We start from the raw sequence: 22,443 nt of genomic DNA, 5'->3' as shown, positions 1-22,443 counted from the left end.
CACGCCAGTCATCACCAGCCACTGAATTATCTGTCTAAATGGAACTAACATCCAGTTTTAACAGTTTACTCCTTGGAGAAAAGTCTATACAGATAAGGTTACTGTCAGGGTATATGGGATCAGTCATGACCAAAGTTCTAGTTTAGTTATCCTTTTCCAAAGGAAAACATACTTATGTCTGAATTCAAAACCAATATTCTCATATACTACACCTTTGAGGAAAAAAATATATATACTTTTTTCTGTTGTGGCTTTGTTTGCCTGTTTGTTTTAATCAACCATCTCTAATTGTTTACTCAGCCTTGTGTCAGAGAAAGTTCATGGCAGTCTGGAATTCAACCTCAGACCAAGGTCCTTCTCCGTAGCTGAGGCACTTGCACAATTAACCTCAGAGGGAGGATGCTATTCTGAAGGTCCCTTACCCTAGACCTTTGATATGTGTTGGGGAGAGGGCACTCAGGAACTTAGGCTGTAATGTAGATACTTCAAACAAAATTATGGAGCCTCCAAGTCAGAATGTGAAGACAACACCATTATTATCTTTAGGAAGATTTCACATTTCTGAAGAATATGGCTTCCTTCTTCCTAATCCTCTGGTAAGTATAGAGCCTTGGACCAGGGCAGAATAGGTTTCTCAAGATGTCGATTTGTTCCTTCTTTTGTTTGCTAAATTTATGTGGTCATTGGGAGACAGGTGATCTAAATCCCTGGACAAGACACAACGACTTAACATATAATTATAACCAAAAAAAAGTGACAGTCCCGGCTCAGCACAGCACAGCTCAAACAGAATGTTTTAAGGCCAGCCGCTTTGAATAGATTGTCAGTCAGTCCAATAAACTTATGAGAAAATCTGTAGTTACTAAGGAAAAGTCGGAACTTATAGATCAATTAAAAGAACAAATCAGTTTTTCTTGGCTTGCTAGTGGGAGAGCAAAAAGAACTCTGGAGGTCGGGGTACTTTGGGCATTGGTGGGAGGAATCAGATATTCACAGACATTGATGAGAAGAGGAAGTAATCCTTGAGAACTAACAATATTTATTTCTTAATTGTACTAAAGTTACAATGTAATGTAATTCTTTCATTACTTAACTTTTAACAGCACCGCTTACTCTCTCGAATGTTAAGCTGTAAGACTGCCTAGAAACCATCCTGTCCTAACTTCCTGCTTTTACATTTGGGTTACCTAAAGTTCAGAGGAAGTGACTTGCCAAAGTCATGTAGTGTCAAAAGCAGAACTAGTACTCAAGTCTCTTAACACCTTTTTTTCCTACTACATCATAGATAAGATCCAAACTACTTGGTTGAGAACAAGGGGTCCAATATTGCAGCTATTGCAATAACTTAATAGATCCAATTCCTCCCCACAAGCCTAATTTGTCATTTAACTACGATTAAAGAATGGTCTAGAATTCAATGAGCTTTTATTGACTACCTACTCTAATGCTCATTTACTTTCAACCGTTATTTGAGGAATACCGATGAAGATATCATCTATTCATTGGTTTCAAAAGCTGTCTGTAGAGCTGTTAGTTGAGAGAACAGGTCTTAGAGCTACAAGTAACTTGAACATCAGAAGTAATGTCTTCAGCATGCTGTGGAGAGTAGGGCTGTAGCCCAGAGTACAGATTGTATTCTCTGACTGCCACTGGGGTGACCAAGAATTTGCTTTTGCCAGGGACTTAATGGAGTCCCGAGATGTGGGTCTTTCAGGGCTAAAGCAGGAAAATCCCGAGCAAACCAGAAGGGGTCAGTTGCCCTGACTTGAATTTACTAACTCTTGCAATCCTGTGTTTATCACAAGAACTGCCTGACCCTGTTTTCACATGGAGTGGATGGAGATCTAGTGCCCCTCCTACTGGACTGCTGTGGAATGAAACATTTTAAATAAATCCGATCTAGAAGCAGTTCTCCTGCCCTTCAGTCCAATGCTCATTACGAACTCCATTCTATGTGTAAAACTTGATTCGGGAACATTCTCACCATCCCCGGTTCACAAGGAAGAAAAGGCCAACAGGCTAACACACTCTTATTGGGATTGAATGTATACACTAAGCTGAGGAAAAATAATCTTATAACGTATGTAACTTCATAACACCACAATGATTGAGTTCCACTCGGTGTTTCCTTCTTGACAAATAAGAAAACTAGATAAGAAACAATAACTGGTATCCAGTGTTTGTGATATCCGGAGCCAGATCGTGTTTATCTTGTGACTTGGTTAATGGATAACCCCTTAGAAAAAATTTCCATTCTGAGTTTATATAAGAAAAAAAAAAAAATTCCCTGGCAAACTGGGCCTTCTTTAGGGTAGTCATATGTCAGATTTCTGAAAATGTGATTCTGTGTTTCAGTTTTAGTTTCCTTTGATTTGTGTGAAAATTTTAAACATCTCTGTTTCTGGGAAGAGGTTTGAGGAAGAAGTTCTAATCAGAATCTGCCCCAGGTTGCTCCGTCCATCAGAAGGGATTTTTGTCATCAGTGGTACGAGGCAGCTGGTGTCAAGAGAGGTGTTGAAATTGATCACAAATTAGGAAATGTCTAACACTGACTTTTCTAAGGGCACAAACAGGTCTTGCTTCCCTTTAGTGTAAAGGCAAGTGATGGGAGAGCTTTTCTGTCATGTCAACTAACCCAAAGATACTCTTTCGGCAAGCTTGGATGCTTACTATGAATATTTACTTCAAGACTCTAAAGAAAACAGTCAAGCTAACGAATAAGCAAATATTGTGGCTTTAGGGAAGGGGGCTGGCTCCTAGAGTGTTGAATACTCGACCCCACTGTTTCTGTCCACTCTCAAATATTTCCTGGGGCTAATGTTTCAGTGTGGGAAATGTACATTTGTCAGGCTCCTGTCCATAAATATGTTGCAAAAATCATTTGCCAGATCATGTGTCCTGTGCCTCTGTATGTGTGTTTGGGTGGAGGGAGGTGGGAAGTCATTTTTCTTTAGACATAAAGAATACAAGGAAACCAGTCTGGCAGAAAAGGAGGGACCTACAGTAGATTACAGCCATAGATTAGATGAGTACGGAACAGAGATCTCCAATGTTAGGCTCAGGAATCTGTATTTCACGCATCTGGCAACTGAGATAACCCAGCTGGTGTTTGAATATTTTCCCAGCAGGATGTTAAGTGCAGGGTGAATTAGAGCAGCAGTTCCTGGACTGCACACCAAAATCATTTGGAGGGCTTTAAAAAATACTGACGCCAGAGCCCCACCCCAACAGTTAATTCAGAATCTCCAGGCTAAATGGCTTGTGCTTGAAAGCTACAAAATGCATCGAGGACAATGCAGGTCCAGGCTGGAGATGAAGACTATAGAAATAAAGTTGTCATGGCTACAAGAAACACTGAGTAGAGCTCAGAAGTAATCTCAGTACAAAACCAAAGGATGCTTCTGTGAACATAAGCTTCTTGTCAACTATTATCTTTGATTTACTATTCTTACAAGGGCAGGAAAAACACTTGATTCTTTCCTTCCTTTCTTTTTTTTAAACAGTTCCAAGCTAAAGCGTTAGTTCCCAGGCTTCATCCAAAAGTAACTCACAAGTGGAGAAGAAATGATGGAGTTAGAATATCACTATCTCTCCAAATGTACCAAATCAAATGTAGGCATAGCTGTCACACACACACACACACACAAAAGGCCACAGACAGCCCCGTTCTTCACTACACACTCCTGCTCCAAGTAACATTTGAGTACCGTGGTGGGTGCTGGTGGGTGTGAGAGAAGTCCAGTCCTGCTCCTAAAGTTCTGGTCTGCTGGGGGTGTTTCTCTAATGGGGAGGACAGGATGGTCAGTGGAGTCACAGACTATGCAGGAGGACTGCCATTAGGGGAACCTCCTGAGAAAAGCTTTGCTGAGGAGTGAGTTAGGGGAAATTGGATGGGGAGACAAACCATGAGAGACTGTGGGCTCTGAGAAACAAACTGAGGGTTTTAGAGAGGAGGGGGATGGGGGGTTGGGTGAGCCTGGTGGTGGGTATTAGGGAGGGCATGGTGTGGTGCATAAACAATGAATTCTGGAACACTGAAAAGAAATAAAATGAAAAATTTTTTTTTTTAACTGAGCCCAGCCTGAAGGAGAAAGGCAGCCCTGGGCACTGGGAGGGGGGCGGTGGTTAAGAGTGGGAAGAAAACAAGAAATTCATTTGTGAATCAGATGTTGTCCCTGCATTCTAATCCTCTTTGGAATGCGGGCTGTGCTGTAGGTATCAGAGGAGGAAAAAGATGTGATCTGACCAGCCCTTATTAAGAAGGATCTGAAGGGCAGCAGCAGGGGTGTTGGGGGGGAGGCACATCTGGAGTTGGCAGGTGGCAGCTACTGGAGAAGCAGCGACAGCCTGGAGGTAAAGGCACCAGCAGCAAAGGAAAGGAGGCAGGAGCATGAGGTCTTCCATCTGGAATGGGTGGGAGGGTGCTTTCTGTCAAAAAGATTCTAGCGCTGAATGGGAATTTAGCTGAAGGAGGAGGACTATAATGCTAAAGGGTCTACAGGATGACATATGGGCAATGATAGAAAGGATTAAAGCTGTTCTGGAGAAGAGAAGCTTTAAAGAGTTTCGAGGTGATCCTGGTGCATACCAGAAGTGATGGGGAAAGCTTCCTGGAGAAGACAGAACTTGGAGCAAGTTTGCAAGGTTAAGTGATCGGTTTGGATAGACAGAGGGGACTCCCACACATCATCTTACCTAGACATAGTTTTAATGTTCTTTCTATTGGTTTGTCATATTTTATTTTCTTACGGATTGCTTCGGTAGCATTACTAACCACTTATTTGGGTTTTTTTTCTTAGTTTAATTTTGATCAAAATATTTATTAAGCATATTTTATGTGGGGGAAAAAAAGGAATATCACCATCTTATTAAAACCAGTGACATAATGGACGGAGGAAAGAATTGTCAATGGCGACTCAGGACCAGACACAATGCATCTCCTAAGAGAAGTGCACATTCCTCACTGCCTGTGAACTATTCTGGACAAAAATTCTGATGAGGCTGGCGGTGCTTCTGATGGCTCAGCGTTCTCAAAGACGATCTTTGTCCAGGGCTCAGAAGTTCTCACTGTTTGGCAATAAACCCATAACTGATCCTTTAGCGTACACACACACACACACACACACACACACACACAGGAAACAAACTGAGGATTGTCGGAGGGGACATGGGTGGGGAGATGGGGTCACTGGTTGATGGGCATTGAGGAGGGCACTTGGTGTGATAAGTACTGGCTGTTACATGCAACTGATGAATCACTAAATTCTACCCCTGAAACTAATAATACACTATATGTTAACTAAATTGAATTTAAAAAAAAAAAAAAAATAAAAAAATAAATTTAAAATTTAAAAAAAAAAAAAAAGGAAAAGGGGAATTTTAAGTGTGCCATGGAGCAGGAGAAAAGGACTGGTGCCAATAGTCTTAGGGATGTTGGGAACTTTATTCTTTTTTTGGACTTTTTTTTTTCATTTTTTAATTTAAAATTCAGGTAATTAACATACAGTGCAATATTGGTTTCTGGAATAGAATTCAGTGATTCATCACTTACAAAGGACACCCAGTGCTCATCATAACAAGTGCCCTCCTTAATACCCATCACCTGTCCAGCCCATTCCCCTGCCCACCTCCCTCCATCTCCCCTCAGTTTGTTCTCTGTCATTAAGAGCCTCTTATGGCTTGTTTCCCTCTCTCCTTTTTCTCTTTCCCCCCTTACCTGTGTTCATCTGCTTTCTTTCTTAAATTCCAGATATGAGTAAAATCATATATTTGTCTTTCTCTGACCGACCTATTTCATTTAGCTTAATAAATCCTAGCTCCCTCCTTGTCATTGCAAATGATAAGATTTCATTTTTTGATGGAACAGTACTATCCCATTGTATTTAGATATCACATCTTCTTTATCCATTCATTAGTTGATGGACATTTAGGCTCTCTCCATAGTTCGTCTCTTGTTGATAATACTGCTATAAACATCTGGGTGCTTCTCATTTCAAAAACTGCCTTTTGTTTTGTTGTTTCTTTCACTGTGAAGTCCCAGTAGTTCACTGAACTTTATTCTTTTATAGGGATCAAATAACTATTTGGGAAAAAGAGACACATATATACTGCCCTGTAGAAATTCACAATCCTTGATGGAACCCCAGATGCTTAGAAGGAGGAATAGAAAAATAATTGCTTCAGTACTATTTTGTAGCATTGGAGGCTATAGTTTTCAGATAGAAGTTGTAGGTAGGAAATATTCAAATATTTTCTTGAGAAATTATTGCCACCTCCCCTAGTTTCTGGGGCATGCCTGATCATATTGAAGGGGGATTTGAGGTTTGATGGCAATAAAGTACAGGCAGAGACCAAGAGATCAGATTTCATAATAGGTAATGTAGATCAATATGAAAAAATGTGTTTGGGAGAAGGAAGATTGGATGGTGTAATTCTGTACCAAAATTAAGGAACCAAGAAAGGTCCGGGCAGGGGGGTGGCTGGGTGGCTCAGTCAGTTAATCAGCTGCCTTCGGCTCAGGTTACAATCCCAGAATCCTGGGATTGAGCCCCACATCAGACTCCCTGCTCAGCAGGGAGTCTGCTTCTCTCTCTGCCCCTCACTCCACTCTCATGCTTTCTCTTTCTCTTTCAAATAAATAAATAAAATATCAAAAAATAAAAAAAAAAATAAAGGAACCAAGAAAGGTAAGTCGAGCCAAAGGGGAAATTGGCAGACAGAGATAAGCAAGTAGAAGCAGGGGTAGCTAAGACAGTCCTCTGAACATTGGAATTTTAAACACTGATGCCACTTTAAGTTTTCTGGTGCAGGAAATCTCAGCTGCAGAGAAACATGTGATGATAAGGGGAGACAAGCTGACAGATGCTAAGAAAGAATGAAAAAATTGGCCATAGGAAAATACAAATATGCTCTTTTCACTCAAAAGGAGGCTCAGGGCATTTATTTGTTTCCCTGGACTGCTGCGACCAAGTTATCACAGTCTGGTGGCTTAAAGCAACAGAAATGTATGCTCACAGAATGCTGGAGAGCAAGTCTGAGGCCAGACTAGTTTCCCTCCGGAAGCTCTGCAGAATCCCTACTGGCCTCCTCTGTCTTCCCGTGGCTCCAGGTTTTCCACTTTCATGGCAGAAGAGCTCCATTCTCGGTGTCGACCTCCATGTGGCCTTCTTTGTGTCTCTATCTTCTTCCTCCTCACTGTCACTCTTCTGAGGACACTTGTCCTTGGAGCCACCTTAATCCAAGATGATCTCATCTTGCAATCATTAACTCAACTACACCTTTTCCCAGATAAGGTCACTTTCGCAGTTTCCACGTGGGTCTAACTTTCTCTCTCTTTCTCTCTTACTTACTCTCTCTTTTCTCTCTCTTTCTCTCCTTCCTCCCTCCCTTCTTTCCTTCCGACCTTCCTTCCTTCGTGGAGGCATACATTCACTCCACCCTGGGAGTGAGGTGAAAAGATAAAAGCATTCCAGGGAGAGAGGGACCTGAGCAACCAGAAATACGATTGTCCTAAGATCTCCACCATGCACGCATGGGACAGTAAGACAACAAAGCAGGTTCACGGCCAAGCTGAGAGCCAAATATGGGGCTGGATCCTAGGTCCCAGGGATCATGACCCGAGCCGAAGGCAGACACCTAACAACTGAGTCACCCAGGCACCCCTGGCTCATTATCATTAAGCCTACTAATTTGATTTCAACATTCTTTTTTTAAAACTCTATAAATACCCAGTTTAACAAGTGCTTTTGAACCAACTTTTCCATCTTGCTGATTTCCTCATTAAGGAACCAAATGTATTTTGGACATACATTCTCTATTTGTGTCAGCAATTTTCTTTAACTTTTTGAAAATTATACTTTGACAGAGGTGTAATAGGAAATCGGTTTTTATAAAGGAAAGAAAGCCAAAAATTTTATTATCTTTGCCCATCCCATGCCTGGATCTTCCAGTTATTGGAATGAGAGTAAGAAAAACACACAAGTTTCAGTCTCCTACCCAGTTACACCCATCTTCCATCCCCCTATGTCCTCCATTCTCTCTGTGTTTACTCCAGGGTGGTTGGTGTTAGTGCACTGAACTCTGAGTCAGAGTAGGTTGGGTAGCCTCAGGAAAGCAGAAAGTCATCCAACATCCCTGGGCTCTATTTCAAGATGGAAATGAGGTAATATGTTCTTTTGTTATTATTTTATTTATTTGAGAGAGAGAAAGACAGTGAGAGAGCACAAGTGATGAGGGGAGGGAAAAGCAGGCTCCCCGAGGAGCAGGGAACCCTATGTGGGGCTCCATCCCAGAACCCTGGGATCAAGACCTGAGCCGAGGCAGACACTTTGACAAAGCCACCCAGGCATCCTGAGATAATACGTTCTAACCCATGACATGTTCAACACAAATGTAGATGGATTACAGACATAAGCATCAATAATTAAACTAGAAATAGCCTAAAAGAAATAGTGTTGGGACGGGAAGAAGTTTCTAAAGCATCATGTAAAAACCCAATGGCATAAATGAAAATATCGGTTCACTTGACTATCCCGTTGTGAACGTTGTGAACGGTGGTTTCACACACTATACAAAATGTAATGATCAAAGCATATGAAAAGATCTTCAGTCTTGTTAATAACCACTGAATTACAAATGTATCCGATAATATGATAGCATGTACAATTTCTGGAAAGCTACTCAAGAAATTTGCAAAGTGTTGTTATAACTAGATAGGAGGATGAGAATCAGGGTACTTCTACTTTTCATCTTATAAGTTTTGTGCTTTTGAAATGTTTTGCTATAAATATTGATTGCATTATTTTTAATTATCATTTCCAAAAGTTATATATTTCTTGTGAAGTTATTTTAATAAATTTATTAAACATTAAAACCTTTATAGAACTTTAATGCAATAATACAATACATATCCTATCTTCAAAGCATAACAAAATGAAAAAACGTTTGGTAATGCCCCTGTCTAGAAACATCGAGAAACATCACTAAGCAGCACTCCCATTATATATCACATACTACAACGACAATTATAAATTTATGTAATTTTTCTGTTAAAAAATCAAGAACTGCTTTTCAGCCTTTCCATGTAAAGAACCTTTAATCTAGCAAATCCACTTTCAGAGATTTGTCCTAATAATAAGAAAATATCCAGAAATATATGTATAAGGATTACTGTTTCAGATTTGTTAATAGTGAAAAATTAAAAACAATTGGTAGTATTCGTTAATAGAATACTGGAATACCATACAAGTTTTTAAAACCGATGTGCTAGATATGTGTGAACTGACAGAAAAAAAAGTGCTAGCTTATGAAAAACTCATCAGCTAATCCTGTCTCCTACCTTGTAATTAAAAAAAAAAAAATCTGGCAATCAAAAAATAATTAACAATTCAATACTTTCTTCTGTCTTTAGAGGAAAAGCTAGAAAGAGACACTACATTCTTAACAGATGATGAAATACCTTCAAAATCTTTTCTTCCCTTCTTGATCATTTTCAGGGTCCCACAGCAGTGGTTTTCAAACATTGGAGCACATCAGCTTCACCTGCAGGGTGTGTTTTAGGAAACCCTGGGTCCCATCCCAGAGTCTCTGATTCAGTAGGTCTGGGGTGAAGCCTGAGAACATGCATTTCTAACAAGTTCCCATGCTGTTGGACTAGGGAAGCACAATTTGAAAGTCCAGATCATCATGAAAGCATGGTTTTCTTGTGTTTGTGTGATGTGTGAATCACAAACATCAGAACTTTTAATTTTTTCTTTTTTTCGAATTTTTATTGAAATTCTATTTAGTGAACACACCGTGCACTGCTGGTTTCAGGAACAGAATTCAAAGATTCATCACTTGCGTACGACACTCCATGCTCATCACACCCAGTGCTCTCCTCGATGTTCATCACTGCCTAGCCTCTCTCTCCCTGACCCACCTTCCTCCATCACCCCTTGGCTTCTTCTGTGTTTTTAAAAATCTCTTATGGTACGTCATTTCCCTCTTTCTAAAGAGGGGAGAGGAAAAATCAGGAGGAAGGCAGAGATTCGTCTAGGAATCTAAGGGAAAAGAAAACGTAAATACTCCACCACAGCTAGCTGAAGGCAGGAGGTAGTATGTATGGATTTCCATGCAGGTGAGAAAAGCAGAAATCCAGATGCCTCCATTTAATTTTCAGAATAGGATCACTAGCGTAGGCATCAAAGAAGGAAGGCCGAAGGTGATGATTTGGTTACAATTTTCCTTGTTAAAGCCTAGTTTATTTTATTTTAAAGATTTTATTTATTTATTTGAGAGAGAGTGAGTGTGTGGCAGGGGGGAGGCAGGAACAGAGGGAGAGGGACCAGTAGACTCTGTGCAGAGCACGGAGCCCCACATGGGCCTCAATCCCTTGACCCTGAGATCAAGACCTGAGCCAGAAATCAAGAATCAAGACAGTCAACCAACTGAGCAATCCAAGTGCCCCTTGAATGCTGTATCTCTGCATCTGTTTCTTTTATGCAGATTATATTCCATTGTCTGTAAAATTGCATTCACTTTTTGTTCATAAAACATACGTATTATACAAATGAGATGACAAACAAGTTGCCAGTTCAGAGTCCGTTTACCACAAATGTCTCTGCCTTGATTCCTGCTCATAGTCAACTCTGCGTCCGCTCTGTAAACCCCCAAACTTGCGTCACTGTAATTATCAGCCCTCTTCGGCTCTGCACCCATCGCTGAGCAATGCTGGGGAAGATTATCCTACCATCCTTATAAACTTTTTCTCCCAGGGAGAAGAGCACAGAGCAAGACCGATTCCTTCCCAGAAGCATGGGCATTGTGTGAAGAATGTGCGAGGATGGGGTTCCTGGGTGGCTCAGTTGGATAAGCATCTGCCTATATAGCTCAGCTCATGATCCCAGAGTTGTGGGATCAAGTCTCAGATCTGGCTCCAGCAGGGAGCCTGCTTCTCACTCTGCCTCGCCCTCCCTCTGACTGTGCTCTCTCCCTCTCTGTCCCTCTCTCTCCCTCTCTTTCTGACGAATAAATTAATAAAAATTTTTTTAAGATTTTTATTTATTTGACACACAGAGAGAGAAATCACAGGTAGGCAGAGAGGCAGGCAGAGAGCGAGGAAGAAGCAGGCTCCCCACCGAGCAGAGAGCCCGACACAGGACTCGATCCCAGGACCCTGAGATCATGACCTGAGCCGAAGGCAGAGGATTAACCCACTGAGCCACCGAGGCACCCAAATTAATAAAATTTTAAAGGAAAAAAAGAAAAAGAGAACACCTGCGGAGGAGAATGTGATGGAATTTTCTTTCCATGACATCTGAATCTACAGTAAAAATAAAACTAATATGATGCTGGGGTGCCTGGGTGGCTCAATTGTGAAGCCTCTGCCTTCAGCTCCAGTCATGATCTCAGGGTCCCTGGATCGAGCCCTGCATCAGGCTCCCAGCTCAGTAGGAAGCCTGCCTCTCTCTCTCCCACCCTGCCTGTTTGCGTCCGTCCCCCCACCCCTCTCTCTCTCTCTGTGCCAAATAAATAAATAAATAAAATCTTTAAATAAAAACAGCATCATGATGATGACGGTATAATCTAATTTGTTGTGAAAACTAGTAGGGGATTCTTAGTTTGTCTTGAACTGATTCCGTTTTAAAGATAGCAAAGACAGGATTAAATAAAGTCTAATTTTCAGAGATTGTGGATTGGACATTAGATTCACCCACGTTATGAATTAATTAGGAGTTTGAACCCCAATTTGTCTCACATTCTGAGAGACAGAAGACCGCCTCTAACAAGTAATTTATGGGTAGCTTATAGTTCCATATGTCTTCAAACTGTGCTGGGTCTTATCTAGTATTATAATACAGCATAATGTACATAATATAAAACAGTGTACTGTTCGTATTTTTATGTTTAATTTCCCATTCCTTCTCCCATCTACAATTAATTTAACACCAACCCCTTTCTTCAAGTCATAGAACCTGGGCTTCAGTCCCCTTTGGTGAGAAATTGAGTGCATAAAGAGCAAATTCCCTCAAACTCCAGACTTTCACCTTCTATCACTTCAAAGCCAGGTGCTTCATTTGGCCTTTTACTCCCCTCTTCCCCTTCTTCCCTGACATTTTGCCTGTGATTACTCCTGTCTGTCCTTTATCTTCAAAATCTTCCTCTTTCAAGACTAAACTGCTCAATGTTCTCATTTTAAAATTGAGATAGCTCTCAAACCCACATGACTTCTTGCTAAGGCCCAAGACTCTCCTAAACATAGTAATTTACTCTTTCAGTCCCTATCGGCTCACTTCCTCAACACACTAAAATTTGAACCCTGCTTCCATGACCCTGACCTAAACTTATAAATTTATATGTGTGTGTGTGTGTGTGTGTGTGTGTATCTAGATATAGATATAGATAAAGATATAGATATAGATAGAAAGACTGATATATACGTGGGTACCTTCTTAATTTTTTTTTCCAAAGTGGACAGTCTTCCTTTAACTTTCCACAGAAACACTTGACCTTCTGATAAGTCCCTTCTTTGACGTCTCCTAATGTCTAGACTTCTGTAGGGGGATTCTCTTCTGGCCTACTGAACCTCTTTTCGATCTGTGCTGCTGGATTCACTTCCTCTGCCTGCTTTGTCACTGTTCCCCAGTGTGTGCTGATCTGAGCCTTCTCCTCTCACTGGGAGACTTCTCCTTAATGACTTTATACAATTTTGTGGTTTTAACTTCATGTGAAGTTTTTACCACAGTTATGCCTCCCAACTGTGCATTTCTAATACTGATTTTTTTCCTGAACCTCAAACTGCAAATGCACTTGTCCAGTATGTGGCCATATCCTGACATTCTAGGCTATAAATACTGAACAATAAACTCACTATTGTTATGCCTTCTCCTTGACTCCCTGCATTTCTGTCTCAATCTGTGTTCCCATCGATACATTCAGTAATCTATTTCCTAAACATGGAAACCATCCTTACATGGCCTCTCCTTCTTAACCCACAGACACAACATTCAGTTGCAGTTTATACTCTGAAAAAAGAAGGTCCAGACCGTAGGGATAGATCAGGAGTTGACAAATTTTTCCTATAAAGGGTCAAATAGTAAATACCTGAAGTTTTGCATACCGTATAGCTTTCTTGTTGCAACTCCCTGACTCTGCTGCTGTAATGTGACGGCAGCCGTAAACAATGTAAACATATGAGTGTAACTGTGTTGCAATATAAGTTTATTTATAGCAAAAGGTAAATTTTTGGTAAAAAAGGTAAAAAAAAAATTCCACTTCCTGGGATGGAGCTAGGATTGCTGAAACTCAGCCTATGTTCTACTTGGCTAAACCCTGGGTCCAGCACAGTCAATGCTATTAGACTAGGAGTCATCTTGCCTTCAGTCCCTTTCTCTAAATTTAATCACTCATCATTTTAATTTTACTTTCCAAATATATATTTTTTAATTAATTAATTAATTAATTTGAAGAAGAGAGTGCAAGCTGGGAGAGGGATAGAGGGAGAGAAACACAAGCATTCTTCCCCTAGCCTGAGATCATGACCCTAAGATCACCCTGAGCTTAAATCAAGAGTTGGACACTCAACCGAATGAGCCACCTAGGTCCCCTTTCCAAATATTTCTTGAATATCTCCTTTCTAAATTCATTGTCATTGTCCAAATTTAGTCCTCAAGTAGTACTTCAAAGCTTTCTTAATCTGATTTTATATCTTCAAGTCTTATCAACAAAATTATCGTTCTAAAATTCAGATCAAACCATGTCACCAACTACATGAAAAGAAAATTCTTATGCACTTTATAAAAAGCACATTTGATCTGATTTTCTGGTCTCATCATCAACCACCTTTTCTCTTGAGCTTTATATTGCAGTAACATGGAGTCACCTGTAGTCCCAGGAAGCACAGCTTTCTCCTATATCCACTAACACTTCTGTTTTACTTCCTTTCCATTTTCAAATTTCCCCCAGCAAAGTCACTTTCAGACTCTAACACTGACCCCCATTGTCATATTTCTACAAATACTTCCCTTTTATTTCCCACAACTGTTGACAGAATTAACAATTTCCTCTTCTTTGCAAGTTCTTAAGCTTGCCCACAAGTCAGTAACTGAAAATATTACACTGCATTGGGATATACCTGACTACATTTTTTTTCTGACTTACTAGATTACATGCTTCTTAAACCCAAGGGCTGTATTTCAATCATCTGTGTGTTTGTAATGCTTAGCACAGGGCCCAGCATAGAGTGAATTTTCAATACTTGTTGAACTAAACTGACCTGAATTCTAATTTAAAACTGAAATATGAAAGCAGTTACTCCCCCAAGCTGCTTCCCAGAAAGGTCTAAAATACTGAGATGGGGGCGCCTGGGTGGATCCATAGATTAAAGCCTCTGCCTTTGATTCAGGTCATAATCCTAGGATCCTGGGATTGAGCCCCACATCGGGCTCTCTGCTCAGCAGGGAGCCTGCTTCCTCCTCTCTCTCTCTCTGCCTGCCTCTCTGCCTACTTGTGATCTCTGTCTGTCAAATAAATGAATAAAATCTTTAAAAAAATAAAATAAAATAATAAAATAAAATACTGCAATGTTTCCATTTTGAATGCAGAAAGAACTTCCAGATCATTTTAGGCCTTGGATGGAAATCGCCAATGAACTGCCTCATTTGATTGAGACTCAGCAGCTTCATGCTCGAGTAAATAAGGTATATCTTTTTCATTCTTCTCTTTAAGTTCTTTTTTTCTGTTTAAGTTCTTCTCATCATCGTATTTTCATCCCCACACTACATTTCTTTCTCAGAATTATGAAAGTGGGTCAGTGGACCCAGGGACACCAACAATTGCCATTGAGATTACCAAGAAAGCTACCTTACCTTTTCTGAAGAGTGGAATGACTTGTTCCTCATATTACACATGCATTTCCTTAAAATTTCCACAACCTGCACAAAATAATTTCTGAAACACATTAAGCACTGAACAAATATTTGTTTACAGAAGGAAGGCCATCTGGTTGGGAATTATAGGTAAGCTGATGGATAAGATCTAGCTGGAGAAGGGTAAGCATTGAGATTCTCAGTGTCCTCCTTGTATGTCACATGGTTGGCACTCCTCTCCCTTGGGTTCTGCAGAAACAGTTGATAAGAGGAGCATTATTTCCCAAGAGTGAGTAAGAAACAGTGAAACTTCTTGGTCCCTGGAGCACTGACAGTATCCCACAGTAATAAATAAGATGATGTAACAAGAAAACATGACTTTGATTCAGGAAGACCTGAGTTTGAATCTTGGCTTTATTATATAGTAGCTATCCAACTTGAAAACAAATTATTTCATCCCTGTAGTTCTACCTCCTTTTTTACAGAAGGGGAGAAGTTCTGGTCTCATGGAATTGTTAAAGGGACTAAATCACTTCTTCTGTCCCTGCCATTCAGCAGCATTGAGTATATATTTATACTTTCCTCTGGTCTCTTCTCTAGTTTGGAGTGCTGTGAGATTTCAGAGATACAAGAAAGCTTTCCCATGCTCCCAAATTCTCCATCACTGACTTAAACATATTTAATATTTATAAATACTAACGGATTTAAAAGTACTTACTAGATGCCTGTTAAGTGCAGGCACAAGGTTGGAAATCCTGTAAAAGACGTAAGAGACTGACTTGAGTGTTTATGAAGATAGCAAACTAAACCTAAGAATTTATTTTCCTGCTGCATGAAGTGTCATTAATAAGACCAAAGAAATAAAAAAAGAAGAAGAAGAAAAATAAGAAAATATCTTTAAGTGCAGGGAACAAGAGAAAGTACCAAAGATGGATAAAACTTTAAGAATGTTTGTTTCATATTAAGCAAATTTTATCATAGTGTATTGTACCCACACAAAGCATACCACCAAAGCAAACTGAACCTCTGTAGCCTCCTTCTCCCAGTTCAGAGTAGCAAGACAAAAGCAAGGTGGATCCAAGAACAATTTGTAGAAGGACAGATTAAGGTTCTATTTGTGAACTACACAGTTCTCTGCACCAGGCTTTCCTTAGGCTTTATTTGATTACACTATCAAGAGTGAAGTGAAGGATTCATTGAATTGGTGCTCCTCATATGTGAAATATCAGTGAGAAAAGGCCAGGAGTGTACAGCTGACTTCTGGCTACTGAAAACATGGAAGTTGGCAAAAGAGTTTAGCACAGCTGTGAAAATAATCCCCTGACACTTCTACTGGGTTGAATAGTGTTTCTCCAGAAATTGTCCACTTGGAACTCAGGACTGTGACTTTATTTGGAAATAAGGTCTTTGCAGATGGAATCAAGGTAACTGAGGTCATACTGTATTAGGGTGTACTCTAATCCAGTGTGACTGGAGTCCTTATAAGAAGAAGGAAATGTGGACACAGACCCACAGATACACAGGGAAGAAGACCATGTGAACATAGAGGCAGAGAGAGAGAAGAGATGCATCATCTACAAGCCAAAGTGTGCCAAGAGTTGCTGGTAATCACCAGACACTGGGAAGGGAAGAGGGAACAGATTGTCTGTCCTTCAGAAACTCCAGAAGGAACAAATCTTATAAATACCTTAATTTCAGACATCTATTGCCCAGAATTGTGAGAGAATACAGTTCTATTGTTTTAAGCTTCTGAGTTGGTGTTTGATTGTTGAGGTGGCCCTAGGAAACTACTACAACACTTGTGGCCAGTCTCTACATTTCTAATTATGTATAAAACATCTAATTACATGAATCCGCTTTTAAGACTTCACTGGGTCCCCTGGCAGGCTCATTTAGTAGAGCATGCAACTCTTCATCTTGATATAGGTTCAGGCCCCACGTTAGGTGTAGCAATTATTTAAAAATTAAAAAAAAAAAAAAAACCTTAAAAAAAAAAAAAAGACGTCATCAGCACAGGCTGAGACTGAATCAATTGGAAATCAGTCATAAAAAGCAAATATTATGGCTTCCAGGACCATACATCGAGCTTCAGACTAAAAAATTGTTCTCCTGAGCCCTTTGCTTGGCACAGATAACACAATAACTGGATTTACATTTTTTATCTTAAAGTACCTCCAGACCAGCCACCTTGCTCTTAGAAAGCCCCAGTATTTTTTTTAATATTTTATTTATTTACTTGACAGACAAAGATCACAAGTAGGCAGAGAGGCAAACAGAGAGAGAGGGTAAGCAGGCTCCCTGCTAAGCAGAGAGCCTGATGCGGGGCTCGATCCCAGGACCCTGGGATCATGACCTGAGCCGAAAGCAGAGGCTTAACCCACTGAGCCACCCAGACGCCCCTCTATCCGTATTTTGGTAAAAAACCAACCAACCAACAAACAAACAAAACTTGTTTATTTGTTTACATACATCCTTCTTATTCCAGAAAGAGTCCCCTTTCTCCACTCCACTGTCACAAAACACTATAGGCAACTGACTTGCTCCCAGAAGCTACACAAGAGGAGACTCAGCAGCATTCTGGAAACATGATTAAGGAACGCTTTAATAGCTACTAGTTATGATAGAACTGACCACAGTCCCTGAACATGAATCGATAATAACAAATTACCTCGTCCTATGAAAAGAAGGAATAAGTCAAAACACAGTAGGAGGGATTGGACATTCACAACTAATGAATCTGATGAGATCAATGTTTTTGAAATTCTAATTAATCTCTCCAGTTTATTTACTTTGTAAAAATAAGTGAAGTTGTACATAAAAGGAACTATTGGGGAGCAAAGAAATAAACAAGCAAAAAACTCAATATAATCTCAAATAAATCAGAGACGCATTGGTTATAGAAAAAGGACACACTTTTCATAAAGTATAAAGCAAAAATTAAAGAAACATCAACTCTCAAAAAAATAAAGTATGGAAAAGGAGAAATAGATGACCCAAATTTTACAAAGTAGAGTTCCCCAAAGCAGAGTGGCATAGGTGGAGGAAAAGCAAAGCTTCAAGCACATAAGAAAACGTTTTCAGATCTTAGGAAAGATTTAAGTATTTTATCACAAAGATATTGGGGTTGGGGGGATACATATAGATATCCCTGTGAAATTTCAAATTTTTTAGAATAAGAAGAAAAATTTTCAAGTTCTAATCAGGAAACAATAAAAAACAAAACTGGTTTACTTATGGAGTAACAGGATTATTTATAATAATAAGTATTAAGAGGCAATTTAACACGCCTTTGAATAACTAAAATTAAAAAAGAAAATTCAGCATTATCAAGTGCTGATGAGGATATACACCAAAAGAGACACTCTTTCATTCTGCTGATGGGAATACAAAAAAATAGTACAGCTACTTTGGAAGATGGTTTGGCAGATTCTCAGGAAGTTGAATATAGACTTTCCATATGACCCAACAGTCACATTCCTAAGTATCTACCCAAGTCATGTGAAAATTAATGTGTGTGGAAAAGCTTACATGTGACTGTTTATAGCAGCTTGATTCATAATCCCCCAAACTTGAAATAATCAGCCTGTCTCTGAACAGGAGAATAGTCAAATTCTGAGAGTACATGGACTGATTGTAGATTTTGAACTCCTAGTTCCCAATATGATGGTATTAGAGGGTGGGGCTTTGAGGAGATGAATTAGTCAGGGTTCTCCAGAGAAGCAGAAGCAAGAGAATACAGACCTAGAGAAGAAGATTTATTAGCAGGGACAGGCTCACATGGCTATGGAGACTGCAACCTGCAAATCAGGGACCTAGGAATGCTGAAGGCCAAGGAAGCCAAGAGTGTTAAGTCCCAGCCTGAGTCTGAAAGTCCGAGCATGGAGAGCACTGATGTTCCAAGCCAGGAGAAGATGGCTGTCTCAGCGTAAGCAGACAGAAAATCCATCCTTCGTCTACTTTTTTATTTTATCTGAGCTCTGATGGAATGAATGAAACCCACCCAAACTGCTGAGCACGATGTTCTTTACTCAGCCTACAGTTTAAATGCTACTCTCCTCCAAAAGCACCCCCTCGAAGACACACCCAGAAATAATGTCTTACCAGTTACCTGGGCATCCCTTAGCCTGGTCAAGTCAGCACATTAAACTGACCAGGAACAGAATGTAGCTAAAGTGGTTCCTGAGTGCTCTCTGGCCCTCTTCAGCTACAATGTGAAGATACACCAGAAAGACAGCAGTGCACAACCCAGAAGAGGACCCTCCCCAGAACCCAGTCACACTGGGCCCCCAGCCTGATCTTGGGCTTCTAGCCTCAAAAATTGTAAGAATTAAATGTCCAATGGTTATAAGCCACCTAGTCTGTGCTACTTTTGTTATAGCTGCCCTGACTGGATGAGATACTGAGTTAGAGCCATACAACGGTATGCTACTAGGTGTCAAATGTATCTTGCTAAATGAAATATATCAGACCCAAAAGACTGTATATTGTAAGATCCCATCCAAATGACATTCTGGAAAAGATGAAACTGTAAGGACAGAAAACAGATCAGTGATTACCAAGGACTGAGGCGGAAGAAGTGGGTGGTTGGCTACTACAGGAGGAGTTTTTGTTCTGTGGGGTATTCGGGGTGGCGAAACCCATTGAATTGTATATCACGAAGAGTGAATTGTATGCAAATTTAAAAAACCAATTAACCAGAACTGGGGGGAATCTTGGGGTGGAATGTAGACTACAACAAATGAGTATGTGTTCCAGATGCGTGACATCATTTCATGGGGAGGAGTTGGGGAGAAAGGAGCTGACCTAAGCCATGGTGGGAAATGATGCTGTGGCTAGACTCTGTATGGCCAAAGGGAAGAGGAACTGCACAGTATCATTATACTCCAGCTGGGAAACTGGTTTTCCTGTGGGGGTATGGTTTCACAATTCTGAAACTGCTTTATATGTATATTAGATTGAGCAGATAAATAAATGGATAATACTTTGCTGTCAGAGATGAAAGTTACAAATTGGCCAAAGGGGAATTTGAATTAACCTGCAGCACTAGATTAGAGTTGGAGACAGGAGTGTAAAGTCACGTTTAGCTTACGTATGTGGGTAAATAGATAAACGTATGTGGATAAATCAATATTATATGGATATGGATAAATATAATATGTGTGCACACCCATGCACACCCACACATGTCTTAGCTTTGTCCTGTGGGGACCTAGGAGCAGTGGAACCCAGGAGAAATGGGCAAGCCCCATGTGGGGACACTGTTCTCCAAAAAAGGAACAAGGGCTCCTTGGAGAAAGGACTGATTATAAAGTTGGAACAGGGCAAACACAAGGTGAACAATGTTACACTGCCAGGAAGTAAAGCAATGCTAACAAAGGGAAGAGTTGGGGCATGTCAAATGGGACACAAAAGCCAACCTGAAAGAACCCCCAGTGGCCAATATGGAACAGCATCACAAGCAAGTAAACAAAGTAGCATTGGGTTATGATCCAAAGTATAAAATAAATATGTATCTGTCTATACTGGTATTTTTAAAAGATACTGTATGAATATTAATAAGATTTTAGAAAAAGGTGTTTAGAATCCAGATTTTAGTAATCATCCATGAGCACTAAAAAAAGTATCAATCAAATCAAGAAATAAGAAAATACACTATCCAAACACTTTGTCTCAAATGTTCAGAAATTACTCTAGCATCACGACTCCAAATCAGAATAAAGGACTCAGGAAAGACAAAAAAAAAAAAAAAAGAGTATTTAAGAAAGACTGCCAAATAATGAAATTAATGAAATATATGGTGAATTTTCTTGGGGGCGGGTAATAGTTACTTCTTAGTAGTCACTGCTAATGTGTCTGTGAAATAAAAAAGAATTTCTAAAATAGTTTGTGCATGCATGTGTGTGTGTATGGACATAGTCTTTTGGCCAAAGTGCATTAATATGATGATGGAGTTGAAATTATATATTTATTTTAAACAAGATGTTAAAAAATGTGGAAGTTGTGAAAGTAAAATATTGCTTAGTTCATCATGCATGTTACATAATAAATGAACAAATATATGTATATTTAACAACAGCAAGTTGAGAAGATTTGCCTCATCAATTATCATGACATAATATAAAACTACAAAAATTAAGATCAGATGATATGGGAGGGCAGCAATAAAAAGAGAGGACCACTGGATTGGCTATTTTTATCATAAAAATAAGTTCATTCCAGATAGATTAAGAATTTATATGTAAAAGACAAAAATTTAAATGCTATAGAAGAAAATTTAAAAGAATATGTACTTGGAGTAAGGAAGATTTCCTAATGACTTTGGGATATTTTTTGATAGACTTAATTTCATTAAAAAGAGCCTCCAGGGGTGCCTGGGTGGCTATTGGGTTAAAGCATCTGCCTTCAGCTCAGGTCATGATCTCAGGGTCCTGGGATCGAGCCCCGTATCAGGCTCTCTGCTCAGCAGGAAGTCTGCTTCCCCCTCTCTCTCTGCCTGCCTCTCTGCCTACTTGTGATCTCTCTCTGTGTGTGAAATAAATTGCAAAATCTTAAAAAAAAAAAAAATAGACCCTCCATTCATCAAAATAGACCATAAAGAAAATGAGAAGCCAAGCCATAAACTGGAAGATGATGTTATCACATATATAGCCAAGAAAAAGATTATATCCTGGATATACAAAGTCTTGGAGATAAAATAGAAAGACAAACAACCAAGTTAAAAAACTGCTGTAAACATGAACATTTTACAAAATAGCAAACATGAATGACCAAGTAACATATGAAAGATGCCAACATTTATTAACAATCAGGAAAATGAAAATTAGAACTGTAATGAGATTGCATTTTACAATTTCTGTATTTACATTCCATCTTATAATAAAACACAAATATGAAATCAAGTTCATTACTTTAAATTCAGAAAAACATTAAGTTTATGACTCTTTCTCTCCCTAACCATTTCATTGTTTTTTGTAGAAAAAAACTTCTGTTGCAAAGAGTATTTGTTGTCGCTGCCTATTTTTTTCTAAAACATTTTTTTAAATTATTTGTGTTTGATTGGAAAGGAGAGCCCAGGGACTCTGGAATGTGCAAGAAATTTCCAAAACATCTCTAACCACAATGAGATATCACCTCACACCAGTCAGAATGGCTAAAATCAACAAGTCAGGAAATGACAGATGCTGGCGAGGATGCGGAGAAAGGGGAACCCTCCTACACTGTTGGTGGGAATGCAAGCTGATGCAGCCACTCTCGAAAACAGCATGGAGGTTCCTCAAAGTGTTGAAAATAGAACTGCCCTATGACCCAGCAATTGCACTATTGGGTATTTACCCTAAAGATACAAATGTAGTGATCCAAAGGAGCACATGCACCCGAATGTTTATAGCAGCAATGTCCACAATAGCCAAACTATGGAAAGAACCTAGATGTCCATCAACAGATGAATGGATCAAGAAGATGTGGTATATATACACAATGGAATACTATGCAGCCATCAAAAGAAATGAAATCTTGCCATTTGCAACAACATGGATGGAACTAGAGCGTATCATGCTTAGCGAAATAAGTCAAGCAGAGAAAGACAACTATCATATGA

At 39.6% G+C, this 22,443-nt stretch overlaps 1 protein-coding gene across 1 annotated transcript in view; it reads left to right on the top strand.

Moving 5' to 3' along the window:
- The first annotated feature begins 371 nt into the window (after nt 1-371).
- Nucleotides 372-22,443, top strand: part of IDO2 (indoleamine 2,3-dioxygenase 2) — a 55,753-nt gene continuing 33,681 nt past the window's right edge. The window contains exons 1-2 of the mRNA XM_059156212.1: nt 372-596; nt 14,583-14,678. Coding sequence (XP_059012195.1) covers nt 498-596; nt 14,583-14,678 — 195 coding nt within the window. The 5' untranslated portion in view covers nt 372-497. The remainder of the gene's footprint in view (nt 597-14,582; nt 14,679-22,443) is intronic.

The sequence above is a fragment of the Mustela lutreola genome, chromosome 18 (genome assembly GCF_030435805.1).
Source record: "Mustela lutreola isolate mMusLut2 chromosome 18, mMusLut2.pri, whole genome shotgun sequence".
NCBI lineage: Eukaryota > Metazoa > Chordata > Mammalia > Carnivora > Mustelidae > Mustela > Mustela lutreola.
The sequence above is the reverse complement of the archived record's forward strand: the minus strand, read 5'-3'. Positions and strand labels throughout refer to the sequence as shown.